Source organism: Schistocerca cancellata, chromosome 5, assembly GCF_023864275.1.
Source record: "Schistocerca cancellata isolate TAMUIC-IGC-003103 chromosome 5, iqSchCanc2.1, whole genome shotgun sequence".
Classification (NCBI taxonomy): domain Eukaryota; kingdom Metazoa; phylum Arthropoda; class Insecta; order Orthoptera; family Acrididae; genus Schistocerca; species Schistocerca cancellata.
In genome coordinates this window covers 213,710,702-213,727,310 of record NC_064630.1, presented here as the reverse complement: position 1 = coordinate 213,727,310, position 16,609 = coordinate 213,710,702, and the positions used below count along the sequence as shown (strand labels likewise).

Below are 16,609 nucleotides of genomic sequence, written 5' to 3'. Positions count from 1 at the left end.
ACCTATGTTTTTTTAAATGGAACCACGTTAGTCTTGTTAGCACATCTGAACATATAAACAAATACGTAATCAGTGCCGTTTGTTGCATTGTAAAATGTTAATTACATCCGGAGATGATGTAACCTAAAGTTGATGCTTGAAACCTCCGACATTCAGTTGCGTGGTGTAACAAACACGGGCCATGGTCGGCGAGCAGCATCTGCAGGGACATGTTTACGATGACGACCGTGTTTACGAGTGTGGCTGTAGTGCACTGTTGTGGTTTGGTCTAGCTATTGCAGTGTCCGCATGTAGCGCTTGCTGCTATTGTTATTCTGCATTCGTCTCCGCACGCAGACCAACTGTAGTACACCGTGTTACCAGACGTCTGTGATAGTGTAGTGTTGTAGGAACTGTGACCATGGTGTATTCGAACTCTGAAAAGGTGGAGATGATACTGATCTATGGCGAGTGTCGACGAAATGCAGCTGAAGCCTGCAGGGTGTATGCAGAACATTACCCGGACAGAGAGCATCCAATGTGCCGCACATTACAAAACATCTACCGCCAACTGTATGCAACAGGTATGGTCGTAGCACGCAAACGGGTCCGTAACAGGCCAGTCACAGGAGAAGCGGGTGCAGTTGGTGTGTTAGCTGCTGTTGCCATGAACCCACACATGAGTACACGGGACATTGCGAGAGCCGGTGGACTGAGTCAAAGTAGTGTCATGCGCATACTGCATCGTCACCGCTTTCACCCGTTTCATGTGTCGCTAGATCAGCAATTATATGGTGATGACTTGAATCATCGAGTGCAATTCTGTCAATGGGCATTAACAGAGAATGCGTTGCAGTTCTACCTGTTTACCGATGAAGCGGGTTTCACAAACCACGGGGCAGTGAATCTACGGAACATGCATTACTGGTCCGTGGACAATCCTCGCTGGCTCAGACAGGTAGAGCGACAGCGACCGTGGACTGTAAATGTATGGTGCAGAATCATTGGTGACCACCTCATTGGTCCTCATTTCACCGCATTGGCCCAAACAGCTGCAATATACATCGCGTTTCTACAGAATGATCTGCCAACATTGCTCAAACATGTCCCACTGGAATCGCGTTGACGTATGTGGTATCAGCATGATGGTGCACCTGCCACATTGCGCAATTAACACTAGGCTGACCCTTGACAGGATGTTCGACGGGCGTTTCATAGGACGTGGAGGACGCATAAATTGGCCAGCCCGTTCTCCTGATCTTACACCTCTGGACTTCTTTCTGTGGGGTACGTTAAAGGAGAATGTGTACCATGATGTGCCTACAACCCCACAGGATATGAAACAACGTATTGTGGCAGCCTGCGGCGACATTACACCAGATGTACTGCGGCGTGTACAACATTCATTACACCAGATTTCAATTGTGTGCAGCAAATGATGGCCACCACATTGAACATCTATTGGCCTGACATGTCGGGACACACACTATTCCACTCCGTAATTGAAAACGGAAACCACGTGTGTACGTGTACCGCACCCCTCATGGTAATGTACATGTGCGTCAGTGAAAAAGACCAATAAAAAGGCGTTAGCATGTGGACGTAATGTGCTGTTCCAGTCTCTTCTGTACCTAAGATCCATCACCCATTCCCTTTGGATCCCTATGTAATTCGGTGCTCTCCAATACACACGATCGAACAGCGGTGGAGTGGTACTCAAGCGTCAACTTTAGGTTACAATATCTCCGGATGTAATTAACATTTTACAATGCAACAAAAATGGCACTGATTACGTATTTGTTTATATGTTCAGATGTGCTAACAAAACTAACGGGGTTCCATTTAAAAAAATCGTAGGTTTGTGTTAAAAAACATACTTACATGCATTTTTTTATGGTTTGTATTAACTAATTACACTAGCCCCTCTCCTCACGTTCGGTCTGTGGAATCGATTCGTCAGTATTTGATGTGGTTTACAAAATATATCCAGCGGTAATGTTAGGTGACTCAGCCTGTATAGTTTTGAGTGCTGTTTATCTGAGCTAACAGAAAGTAATATTATGATTACATGTATATATAAATTACCATCTGGCAATTTTAAAATGTTCTCTGATAATTTAGAAAACCTCTTTAACTGTAAACTATTTAAAACAGTCAAAATACACAATTGTGTCTGTGGATTTCTATGTTAATTTCAGGGATAACTGTACAAAAGGCGAGCAATTGGTTAATCTGCAAGGAGCATATAATAGGGATATAATTATAGAACATACCACCACGTATTGCAGCAAAAGTGAAACTGCTATTGACTAACATTTACTGAGTCAAAATGTGGCTATAAAGCTGAAGATACAGATTCAGGTTTTACTGATCAAGAAGCACAAACTGATTTTTTATAAATCTGCAAAGCAATGTGACAATGATAATTATGCAGAGAGAAAATTAATTAAAGAAGACAGAATTAAATTCTTTAATCTCACATTAAAAAATGTAAATTGGGACAAGGAAACCAATAGATATGTACATGTAAGATTCAGCACAGTCTTGTCTAATTATAAATGCAGCTGTGCTATTTCATTCCATCTGAAGAGAGTTAAAATTAACAAAAAATCAAATGCACAGATAACAAGCAAAATCAAAGTCATTAGAAAATCTCCAAATGCTGTATAAATTTTCAAAGTGCCATATTGTTTTGAAACCATGTGTGAAGTACTATAGGAAAAAGTATAGGGGAGCTGTAATAGCAGCAAAAAAGCAATACAATGATCCATACTTCAGACAGGGGAGCAACAAAATGAAATCAGTGTGGAAAGTTATAAATAATCATTCATACAAACACAATAAAGGAAGTAATACATTCACCATACAGCACAGAAATGAAATTTTTTATGATCCGTTTCTAATAACCAATATATTTAATTACCATTATATTAATGTAGTTCAAAACCTGATCAAAGGTAAATATCAACCAGACACAAGGAAGAAATTCCAGTAGTGGAAGAACACTGTCCATATATCCACTAACACCCAAAGAAGTACAAAGGGCTACAAGTAAACTAAAGAGTAAAATGATCTGTGGATTTGATGATATCCCTAACAAAATTATTAAATATAGTGCTGCTAATATTGTCTCTCAACTTGTTAGCATAATCAATAGCTACTTTGCAACAGGAGTGTTTCCATGCAGACTTAAGCAATCAACAGTATACTAATTTGTAAAAGTGGTGAAAACTTTGACATTAGAAACTTCAGACTTCTTGTTAATGCACAGATTGGTTTCAGAAAAGGTAGATCAGTGGAAACAGCTTTCTTCAACTTCCTAAAACTTGTTTCCAAAGCTATAGAGGATAATGAATTACATTAAACTGTGTATTGTTTTTGGACTTTCCCAAAGTTTCTGAAATTACAAATTATGATCTAGAAACAAAGATGATGAGACTTACCAAACAAAAGCGCTGGCACGTCAATAGACACACAAACAAACACAAACATACACACAAAATTCAAGCTTTCGCAACAAACGGTTGCTTCGTCAGGAAAGAGGGAAGGAGAAGGAAAGACGAAAGGATGTGGGTTTTAAGGGAGAGGGTAAGGAGTCATTCCAATCCCGGGAGCGGAAAGACTTACCTTAGGGGGAAAAAGGACAGGTATACACTCGCACACACACACATATCCATCCGCATATACACAGTCTGTGGTAAAGTGCACAATTCTGAATATAAAAAAGGTAATTACAAGGAGCCCAAGAATTCAGTACTGGGCCCACTATTGTTCATGGTTTTTATTAATGACCTATCATAAAAACTATTAATGGCATAAACACAGCATTTACACAGGATACCAGCTTTCTTATGACAGGAAAGAATGATTAAGATCTGCAACAAAAAATGACAAAACAACAGAAGTAACAGAAAAACTGGTTTTAAGATGATTGTCTAGTTGTTAATGATGAGAAAACTGTATGGATGAACTTCAACCATATACAAAACAAAGCTACAACCAACGTAAAGGTTGCGATAGTGACAAGCCACATTCATTGGGGGGAAGGGGGGGGGGGGGGGGAATATTAAGGATAATGGGAGGATGAACACCTATTGAAGGAAAAACTTTACACAAAGTTATTCAAGAGCTGTTACATATTAAGAATGTTCAAATATTGTTGCAATGCTGAAACAGTTTTGTGCTTAGTCTACTAAGACATGATAGCCATTCTGGTAAATACTACTTTTGCAAAACAGTCACTTAAGCTTCAGAAGAAAGCTGTTGCTCACAGAAAATCAAGTAGAGGTATTTTTAAAGAATTAAAGATCATGACACAGCCACCTATATATGTAAAAGCATCCGTTTCATTAAGGCCCTTCAAAAGTTCTCAAGTTTGAACGGTGGGATTCACAATTCTGAAACAAGAAAGAGGAATGACTTTCATAGGGATGTATCCACAAAACCGACATACCAGGACTATGTGTTACATATAACATAATGCACTGCTTCTATAGCATTAATGAATACACCCAGTTCTTGAAAAAAGCACAGGTCACACCCGCCTACAAGAAGGGTAGCAAAAGTGATCCACAAAACTACTGTCCAATATGCTTGACACTGGTTTGTTGTAGAATCTTACAACATATTCTGAGCTCAAATGTAGTGAGGTATCTTGAACACAATGACCCCCTCAATGCCAACCAGCATGGATTTCGAAGAAATTGATGATGTGAAACCCAACTCGCACTTTTTACATGTGACATACTGAAAGCTTAGGATCGAGGCAGTCAGGTGGATGCAGTATTTCTTGATTACCGAAAAGCATTTCCCTCAGTACCTCTCCTATGCTTATTGTTAAAGTATAATCACATGGAGTATCAAGTGAAATTTTCGACTGGATTGAGAACTCTTTGGTAGAGAGGATACACCATGTTATCTTGGATGGATACTCATTGCCAAATATAGAAGTAACTCCTGGTGTGCCCCAGGCAATTGTATGAGGACCCTTATTGTTCACATTGTGTATTAATGAGTTTGTAGACCTCAGACTTTTTGCAGTTGATGCAGTTTTCTGTAATGGAATACAGTCTGAAAGAAGCTGCATAAATATTCAGTCATATCTTCATAAGATTTTACAGTGGTGCAAAGATTGGCAACTTGCTGTAAAATTGTGCTGATGTAAAATTGTGCACTTCAAAAAATGAAAAAGAAATGTAGTATCCTACGACTATAATATCAATGAGTAACTTTTGGAGTCAGCCAACTCATACAAATACCTGGCTATAACACTTTGTAGGGATGTGAAATGAAATGATCACTTACCAGGAGTGGTAGCAGGGGGGAGGGGGTGGGGGCTATGGGGGCTATAGCCCCCCCCCCCCCCAATGGAGTATCATATTACACTGGATAAAATGACTTCAGAAATCAGTGAATATATTAATTCAACAGATTCATCATTTTTTATAATTATTTAGCAATATAGGTTGCAATGTATTTCAAACACATTTTAACAAAAGAATAATAGCAGCAAATAGCTTACTATCTATTAATTTAACTTAAAATGGGTGTCTTGTTATTTATTAATATACTGTACATTGGATGTATATTAATGCACGAGTACCACTTACAATAATCAAGGAAGCTAAATATGCCGGGTATGCCTAACAACACTTAAATTGCTGAACCCAGACAAGAACTTTGAAATCGCTGGACATATGCATCAAACCATATTATCCCTGTCACCGGTTTATCCAACCACATCAGGGACCGGGACCCCTGTGAAAGCTGCAATGATTGCACAGCTTTTTATATTCCTATGACTACCATCCAGCTGTCCACCAGGTGAATGGCCACTGCCAAACTGTGACCAAGGGCAAGTACACCACCCTGAGGCACAACATATAGCTGAACATCCCAAGCCATCTGGATCTTCCCCTCCACCATCTGCTTCTCTGAATTCCACAGATGGGAGTTATTCATACAACACATTCTCCGCTCCTGTAACTATCCTGGCCTCAACCTACAGTAACATACTGTCCCCACACCCTAAATCCAACAGTTTCCACTCCCTATCCTCTCACCTCCTCTCCATTCTCACCTCCCACCGTGTATTTGCCACTCTCTGACAATGAATCTGCCAATCTTTCCCCCCACTCCTCTCTTTTTCTGCTCCTTTTTTCCCCACCTCCTTGCCCCACAACCCCCTGCACACTCCACCACACATCTTTCATCTCTCTTGCCACCCATACACTACTATCCCTATCCCCTTCCCCTCCCCCTTCAGACTGCCGCTTGCATCCTACATGATAACTGCATTCCGGCCCAAGAGGCTGGAGTTGCAGGTCATGTGCGCATGAAGTGTGCTTGTTTGTGTGTATGTGTGGTGTGTGTGTCTCTTTTCCTGATGAAGTCTCTGGCTGAAAGCTTTATGTAAGTGTATTTTAAGTGTACCTGCGTCCAATTTAATGCATCTTTATGGTAAGTAGCAAACTGTCTTTTCCTACATTGTTGATATTCCTACCTGAGGTTTCCATTGTTTGATTTTGCCGAACGGCTTTCTTCCATCCTACAATCCTGTGATGCTTTCCTTTGTTACTCTTCTCTATAGCATAACTCTTCTCAGTATCCATATTTCTCTTCTTTCCGGTGTTTATTCACTGCCTTCCAAACCATGTCTACTTATGAGCCATACTGTACCAGCGATCATCAGTGCACAACACACACTTCGCGACTGTGTGGATTATTGATGCAGTAGCTGATGCCCCCGATTCTTTCCTCTGATAGTTTTAATTATATTTATTCCTAATAATCCCACTTCATCCCTCATCCTGACATACTTTAGCAGTTTGTTTTCCACACCTGCCCATGCCACACAAACTTGGAACCTCATCCTAACCCCCCCCCCCCCCCCCCAACTCACTCACTCACTCACTCACTCACTCACTCACACACACACGCACACACACACACACACTCCCATAACTCATTGTTTCTTTCCTCCTACATTTCTGTACATTTTTAATGTATTTGCACATATTTTTACATAGTTTCATGTGGTTTCACATGTTTTTGCATATTTTTACATATTTGTGTGTATTTTTACATATCTGTGTTTATTTTGACACATCTGTGCACGTTTCTGTGTGTCTTTACATATTTTTATGCATTTTTACTCATCTTTTTGCATATCTGGCTCTTCTCACAATCATCAACACCTATTTTGCCCATTTCTGCCATTTCCATTTCCTTTACACCATTCCTACCACAATGGACCCTTGCTCCATCTTTCTACACCAGGTCAGAAAAGTATACCTTTCCCTGGCTAAAACCCAGACCCATGTCCTGCTTCTCAAATGCTGCCTAAACCATGGAATCCTCCCCCCCCCCCCCCCAACAGCCTAACCGTATGGATTCCTTTCTCTGAATCCCACCCATCCTCTCATGATGATCCACACCTTTCTATATCCCACAATTACTGACCCTCACAGGCCTGGTACTTCTAAAACCTATTTCCGTGGCACAGGCATCCCAGAACCACCTTTGCTCCCTCCACAAGATATTACTATTCTGCAATCCCTACTCCATACATCACATCTCTGAAACTGAATCCCTTGCTCTGAAGCAGCATTCCCGACAACGCCTCCCTAAGTTATCTAACCTGCTGACATCCTACTGCCACCTTGGGGCACCACTATCCAAGCCCTATCGTACCCACTGTTTCCTTCCTTGTCCACCCCTCATAGCAGCTAATCACTGCCTAGCTGACCTTTTGACCTTTTTTTTTCCAACCTGCCACATCCCCAAAAACTCCCTACCAAATCCAGAGCCAAAACATTCCTGTAACACTATCATTAACCTTTCCAACAAAACTCTCAGTTCCACAGATGTTTGACTCCTATCCAAAGGCCTCACCTTTAGCCTACACCCAAATTTAACCATGCTGGACTTGTCAAAGACCTACTCCCCTTCTCCCAATCTCTGCAGTGGAAGAACTTCTATGCTGCCAATCTCTCCAACCAAAACCACCCTAATTCCAACAGTGCACACCGTCTCTTCCAGTCCACACCACCATCAAACCATAATCCTCCCCCCTCACCACCCACTCACGGTCACCTTCCAGGAATTCCTTACCTCCAACTTAGCCTCACAATCCTTCCCCAGGTCACTTCCTCAGAATGCCAGCCTTTCAGAAGAAGAAACAACAGCAACACACAACCTCAAGACATATCCCGACCTAAACATCCTACCTGCAGACAAAGGTTGCACCACTGTTGTTATTAATCGCAGTTACTACCTGGCATCAGGCATTCACCAATTATCTGACTCCTCCACCTATAAACAGAATCTGAGATGGCTGAGTGGGGACTCCTATGACATTTGATGTGGAACAACCCACCTGCATCCATACAGTACTCAACTTGGAACTCATTCTGTGCCCCACTAACTGATATATAATTGCTGCAACTTCTGTTGTCATTATTTGATGGTGAAACCATTATTCCATAATCAATTGGCCAGTTCATTTCACTTCACTTTACTGACCATTACCATCTATAACTTCCACTCATTTGTCTTTTTAGATTTTCTACTTCTCTATGAGATCTATAATTCCTTGAACTAATTCACTGAATATTGGTTGTGTATGCTTTCCTTCTGACATGGGTGTAGTCAGCACTCTGCATCCAAAGGACTCACTGCAGAGGAGGTAGTTAATTTATATCCAGACATTTTCCTCTGGTGGAAGTCATGGAATTAAAACACACAGTATCTTCTGTACATTTCATCTGAATGTTTACTGTAGTAATTTCAGCTTTCTACTACATCATCATGCTGCTGGTTGCCTCTAATCTTTCCATGTCCAGAGGCCACTCCATGTTCCACAAACAAACTGGTTTATCAATCTCGACCAACTCTTGCTCATTTATTTGCAACGTGTCATTAAACTGGGAATATGTCTCAGCCCAGTAAAATGTAATAACAAAAAGGTAATCAATGCCTCACATGAAAACATCTGGTGTATACGACCCAGGACAACCAGGAAAGCTGGGAAAAATCTGGGAATTTTTTCATCCCGGAGAAAACCGGGAAAAACTCAGGAAATTTTTCAGGATTCTGGGAATTTTTCATTGTTTTAGCTTTCAGTTAAATTTTTGTGATTTACGCTGGTAAGAATTGATTCTCTAGCAAAGAATGTTACTGTATCCTGCTACTGGAGAATGATACTGCAGTAATAAAATATAAACAAGAGGGAAAAAAATATAACTTTAGTGGCACAGGAAATGCATCATTTACAACAACAAAACACTGTGCATGAACAAGCATCTGCAAACAGCAAAAATATGTCAAAGGCCTTAGGGCGAAGATTATGTAATACTTCATAACAATAAACTGCTTTCTATGAGCATGACATCACAACCGTTTACATTAGGTTCGTCTGACCAGTTGCCAGCGGGCTCATGCGCAGGCGCAGTTGACTCGTGTATGAGCAGTACCTTCTCCCACTTCCCACTACTTGAAGTGTGGCTGTTAGCTGTATCGGCAGTAACAGCAAGCAACCAGATGCTATGAGAAAAAATTTTCTCGCGCTCCCTAGCTGCCAGATTCATGCACATGCAGTGTTGTCTGAGTTGTAGTGGGGAGGGAGTTAGTCTCCACCTGACCCCTGTTTGCGTTACGTGTTCCTCTTCATTTACAGATCCCACATCAAATGAAATCAAAACGGATTTCTGCGTCTGGGAGCTGTCAAGTGAATTATAATACAGTCACATAATTATGGAGGGCAAAAATATATTATTAGTTTCAGTTTTCTGGTTCTATTTTATTTCCAACTTATTAGCAGTCAAACATTAATCGCCTTGCAGAACAATGAAGTAATTTTTGTCAGTTTGCTAAAGAAATTTGGCATTATTAATCTTTCGGCTGAGGCAATCAATTTATTTGAAACGAAATGTTTTGTTCCATAGTATTGGCTAGTTCACTATTTGCTGAATTTCAAGTGCACATTTTCATCTTCTGCCACTACGGCATTATGCCATAATAAAGAACCAAGTATGAGATAGTACTGGTACTCCAAGAAAATTTACATTCCAAAAACCACACTGAAAAGCTTAATATCAGATGGGACCTAATGCATTGTGCATCTGGAAAAAAACTGATGTGCACTTCAAGCTGAAATATGCATTTTAGTATGGTTTACGAAATTCCAATGCTCTTGGAGTATCCCCTGATGTCCTGTTTCTTTTATGGTGTAATGTAAGCTCTTTTAGTGCTATACATAGGAACATGAGGGCTTCATACACCACTGTAGCTCCACACACACAATATGCCTGTTTTCGCGCGTTCTCTGGCAACTTTTAAATCGAACCTATTTCTAACAGTCTCAGGATAGCATTGCGAATGATGGTTCCAAAAACGTTACTTTCAAAGCAAATTTCTTTTTACCCAAGATGAATTATGTTACGTGTGAGAAAGTGGGATCAATTTCTTAAATCACAGAGCGTTTAGAACTGAACACTTTGAGGACCAACCAATTACAAGAATTTTGCGCCCAGAAGACCAGACATTTATGTCATTATTTTAAATTTACTACAGGGTGTACGTAAAGTCCGGGAACACTTTCAATTATTTACTGCACAAAAACTAAACATTGTACAGATGTCATACATACTGCATTTTGAAGAGAAACTCTGATTTATTATTATTATTATTATTAATTTTTTTTAATTAAACATGTGATATGCAAACCATGAGTGACCCAGCAGACGCCAATACAGTAACCGAATTCTTGCCATACCCATCCCAGCATGGCATCGTCGACTGTGGCAGTCGCTTCTCGTATTCTCTCCCTGAGCTCTGCTACATCACATGGTAGAGATGGTACATACGACAGATCTTTAATGTGTCCCCACAGCAAAATGTCACATCTGGTGATCGGGGAGGCCATTTCATGAAACAGCTGTTCCCTCCAAAACACAGACAGCTCGCTCCGCACCTGAACGCGCCATGTTTGTGACTGGCGCTTACTATCGGCAAATTACCAAACTACACTGTGGCGGTATACATGGAAAAGGAAAAAAAAAAAAAAAACTTTCAGGATTTCTCTTCAAATTGACATATGTACGATATTTCTGAAAAATGTTTCATTCTTGTGCAATAAATAATTGAAAGTGTTCCCGGACTTTATGTACACCCTGTACTAATGTAAATCATTAACTTTTCCTCTTTGGATGTTCACGCTAATAACTGGGATCTTGCTATTGGCTGACTATAACACGTGTATTATACTCTGAACATCTGCTAGTGAGATCACGTAGCATTGACTGGCTTACAAAAGGGCATCGCAATCTCAATATTAACGCTCTGGGAACTAAAGTGCTGTGTTTGGTAAAATTTGAATTTATATTTTCGTAATACGAAAATATGCAGCATATATGTTGCTGCACATCAAAGGTCTTTCCAAAACTTATCTCCTTTTTTTTTTTTTCAACAAAACTCTTTCCAAAACTTCTCTCCCCTGTCCCCCCCATCCCACTCTCCTCCCCACCCAAAAAAATTGATAATTTTTACAGTTCCAAAGGAAAAATCTATGGAAAACCTACTGTCACTTAGCATGCAAAAAGTGTATTTTCTCCTGGGAAAAAGTATATTTTTTTAAATGGGATAACCGGAAATTTTTTTTCCTTGTCCGCTTATACACCCTGGAAAAAAATCCCTTTTCTGAAAGATCCACACACACACACACACACACACACACACACACACACACACACACACACACACACACACAAAAGATCCTGAGTTCAAAAAAATAGCAAGAACTTCCCGTGTCATCATTCTCAAAATGGTGATTACTGAAAATGTACTTTAACTAGTGGAATTTACATTTTTTATAATAGTAATGATTAATAATTATGTCACCCAGTATTCTATGAGACCAAGACAGTAATTTGTGTTTTATGTCTCAAATATATTATATAATACAAATAAAGATCGTAATATAAACAAAGATAGCAAGCAATAATTACCCAGAGTTGCAGGGATCCACTTCATTAACCCCATTGTCGAACGTAACACTCAGTCCATCTTCATTGTCATCATCCTCATCTGAAAAAAAAAAAAAAAAAATATCTTCATATTAAACACTAAAATACGTAGGTGGCTTCATATAAAAGAAAAAATATACAGTGAAACCTCTATATAACGTTTTTCAAGGGACCACAAATTCTGAACAATGTATGGAGGAGAACACTAGAAAGAGGAAGGCTTCCAAATAATAATTATAGGACATTACTGAAGATCGGGATACCACTAATCAGCCTTGACAAATGGTGCCATAGATGACATTTTAAATTTTCACAACACTATAATATGATATTCATTGCAAATGATCAATGTATAAAATGATTAGTGTTTTATAATTAAAACATAGGGCCCAGTAGGTGAATGGGTGAAAGTAAATGGATCAGTTTGTACTGTAAAAAGTTATAACAGATTTTTAAGATTTGACATCATTTTCCAAAGCTGACAGGTGGTATCCCGTTCTTCAGTTGACCCAATTATAGAATATGAGCCAAATTTTGTTTATGATATACTGAACATATTATATAAAAACACAGTAAATGGTACAGATTAAAAAAGAATTACCGTATTTACTCGAATCTAAGCCGCACTCGAATCTAAGCCGCACCTGAAAAATGAGACTCGAAATCAAGGAAATAAATTTTCCCGAATCTAAGCCGCACCTGAAATTTGAGACTCGAAATTCAAGGGGAGAGAGAAGTTATAGGCCGCATCTCCAAATCGAAACAAAGCTGGTCCATTGTAACATGAGACACAATTTCAGTCGAATGAATGACGATACAGCTACAGTAGTTTGGTTCGAGTCGTAAGCTTAGCAGTTAAGCTTTGCCAGGTAGCCATTGCTATGCGTCAAGCGCTCCGTCCGTATTTATACGGGTACCTTCCTTTTCCACGTGCCTCGTCTTGTTTGAATTGATTGCTTATTTTTTCTTTGATCTGATAAGCGCAGTTTTCTTTGTTATAGGTGTTTACATCACTCTAAGCTGAAAATGCATTACTGTACTGTGTCATGCATTGTTTGTCGCATTCTGATAGTGCGTGTTTACGGCCTGTCGCCGCTCGCAGCAGGGCTTGCTTTTGTGCGCACTACCGCCGCTTACAATAAAAAAAAAGAGAGGAATCGTCTCATTAGCGAAACAATGGCAAGAAACTGCTATTTGCTGTTACTTACACTGCTGTTTTCTTTGATAATGATCAACAAGAACCAAATAATAGACTGCGTATGATACAAGATGTTCTGAACGAGAGTTTAGCGAAAATTTTTCTCAGTTTGAAAATCTTTGCATGCGCCTCTTTAGTACATTACATTCTATACAGAAATTAGAGTCATCGTAGATTTAAAAATCTTGTCAATTGCCGTGCTTCATTTCTGACTGTATCACTATTAAGCATAAGAATAATACGAATATAAACATGACATGATATGTATATTCCTCCGCGTTTGCTGTTGTCTCACTCTAGTTTCGTAGTTTATTAGGCAGACAGGACTTAAACGAGATAGCAGCCAACATGAAACAATACATGGCAAAATGTTTATATTCGTATTATTCTTATGGTGACGAGAATACTGCATGTGATTCACAATTTGTAAAAGTTCCTATTAACAACCAACTCGTCTCACAGATAGGAAAAAAGTTCAGAACGTAGAGTTGGCCATATTGACAAACATCCCAAACAGTCTTGCCAGTCGGATTTTCGTAGTACATTGAAATGCTGCTACATTCGAAGATGAACAATACGGAATTTGTATTTACTTCGTTGGATAATGTATGAAAATGCAGTGGTCGAAACTCGGGGCGGAGAAAAAAGCTCGTCTTCCACCTTTTTTTTTTTTTTAATTTATTTCCTGACGCAGAGGTTTTGGCGCCAGTATTTATCTTTGTGCCTACGCCTGTGCAGCGCTACATATATTCGACGGCAGAAGTAAGTTGTGGCGGCACCCACCAACATTTTTCAGAACTTCCGCTTGCTTTGCACTCGATTCTAAGCCGCAGGTGGTTTTTTGGATTACAAAAACCGGAAAAAAAGTGCGGCTTAGATTCGAGTAAATACGGTAGTTACAAAAAAATTACTTCAATAATTAAATTATGAAACGGAACTTAAATTTGCACAAAACTCTAGGAATCTATGCAATCTGAAAATCATATACCTATGATTTTTTTTAAATATTCAAGCAAGCATGTTTGTTTTCTATTTCTCCTAGACTCTATGGTAATCATTTCTTGCTCCAAATGAGCAAGTTGAACTACTGTTCTGTCCTCAAGTCTATGGGCCATCATATATCTCCTGAATGTTTCAAAGGCTTCAGCTGCCTTAGTATATGAGGGAACAGGGTCATTTTCCTTGTCACTGTCACTTTCACTACCACTATTATTCTCCAAGCTTCTATCTACAGTCAGCTCCTCAATACTTTGTACTCCTGTGGCTGCCATGTTGTCATCCACAGACACAAAGTCCTCAAAAGTGACAGAATCACTGCCTATTAATTCCTGAAACTCTTGCAAATCATTTGCATCATCTTCCACAGGAGCTGCCATCTCATTCTCACAGAATCCCACTTTCACAAACAGTTTTTAATAGTTTCAGCACTGACTTCCTTCCATAAGTGCATAATTAAATTCATTGCCTCTAAAATATTCAGCTTCAGTTGTGAGCTCTGCTAGCTTCCCGGTTTTCTTTGGTCCATCAAATTCAAGGCCTTTTTTTACAAGGGCTGTCCTATATATAACCTTAAGGGCTTGTATTATTCCCAAGTCCAAAGGTTGCAGATGGCTGATGCAGTTGGGTGGCAGGAAAATTACTTTCACATTTCTCACAAAGGATCCGTTTGGTGGATGTGCCACACATCTATCTACAAACATCAGCACTTTTCTTGCAGCACTCCCCATTTTGGCATCAAATTCTCTGAAACCAAGTTAATAAAACTTCCTCCATTTCGTCGTAAGTCAATGGTTTCAAATGCGTACATTTCAAATTTCCACAATTCTCAAACCCTTCCATTATCGATGATCTGTTTTTCATAAGTGTTGAGTGTTAGGGAACCAGTTCAAATTGCTTCGCTAGCTCCACGCGACTCACACCAGGAGATGCCTCCACTTTTTTAATAACAGAAGCCTTCTCTTCCAGAGAAATGTTCTTCCGCTTTTCACTCATGTCCACTGATGAAAGCTTTTTTTTAAAACATTATATCGAAGACAGACTCTCACTAGACACATGAACTGTTTGCTGCTCAGCTCACACAACATGCTACGAATACAAAGCATCGACTGAAATGACTCCAAAAAGATCGTAAGCAGAATGTGTGTCACATGTCGCATGACCGGGTTCTGCCGCTGACATATGAAAAACGCTGAGTGCGGGCTTTCCGAGCTAGTGCAAACTGTGAATCCACAGAACGGAAAACAATGCGTCTACATCCAGTCACTTAAACATTATAAAGAGGTAAATAATTGACCAGGGTTCCAAAAATATAAGTGTTACATGGAGGAAATTGTAATATAGAGGAAACGTAGTAAAGAGGAAAATTTAACATTGTTTATATGGGTTTTTAGTCGGGACTGAAAATAACGGACGTAACATAGAGGAAAACATTATATGGAGGAACATTATAAAGAGGTTTCACTGTATATAACCAACCTCTCCACCTGCCCACCCATGTGGATATACGTTGCATGTTTCCAAACTCAGGAAGGAGATGCTGTATATAGCTATTTAAGGGCAGACAAAATAGCTAGTACACAATGTCTGCATCAAAAAATGTGCAAGACAAAAATGATGTATCATAATCTACTCAGAACTGCAGTTCTAATGGCTTAAGTAGCTTGAATGATGACACAACACTACACAGCTTTCCTACATTAAACAGTTGTCACACGGAAGATGCTTCAGAAATGCTCAGTGATTGGTTACAGAAAATAAATGAAACAAAAGGTTTAAAGTAAATACCTTTACTGATCTTCAAAGTAACCACCATTGGATACAACACACTTCTGACATTGGTTGTAAAGCTGCTGAAAACTGTCAGCAAATGCTCCTTTTGAATCACTCAAAGCACTGTGATCAAGCATTGTTGGATATCCAAAATTGTCTAAAAATGTTTGTGAACAATAGTGCTTGCACTGTCTTTGCTTAACTCCAACTGTTTTTCTCTCATTCTCAAAGACAGCCACCTATCATTCACAAGAAACCATTGCACATGTGTCATTGCAAAATGGTGCGATGCATTAACATGAAGTTTTGCTTCAAATTAGGGAATACGGCAATGGAGACTCATGCCACGTTAGAGCAAGTGTACAGTGTTGAAAAAGTGAGAAAAAACTGTGTTTTAGAGAAGGAAAGGACAGTGTCGAGGATGAACTGCATTCAGTTCAACAAGCACAATCCCAGACAACACTGAACAAGTGCATGGCTGCTTGTGCATGTTCAGCAGCTCCCTTTGAGAATGAGAGCAGAAGAGCTGAAGATAAGCAGAGACAGTGTAAGTACATCGTTCATTAACACTTGTGAATGTTCTAGATATCTGACAAAACATGACCGTGGTGCTTGCAGACAAGTTTTCAACAGCTTTACA

The 16,609-nt window shown here is 39.6% G+C and overlaps 1 protein-coding gene across 4 annotated transcripts in view; it reads right to left on the bottom strand.

The window, feature by feature from the left end:
• The window catches only part of LOC126188981 (uncharacterized), a 104,530-nt gene that overhangs the window by 7,498 nt on the left and 80,423 nt on the right, over positions 1-16,609 (bottom strand). For all 4 annotated transcript variants that reach the window (XM_049930772.1, XM_049930770.1, XM_049930773.1 and 1 more), the window contains exon 11: positions 11,985-12,063. In XM_049930772.1, coding sequence (XP_049786729.1) covers positions 11,985-12,063 — 79 coding nt within the window. The remainder of the gene's footprint in view (positions 1-11,984; positions 12,064-16,609) is intronic.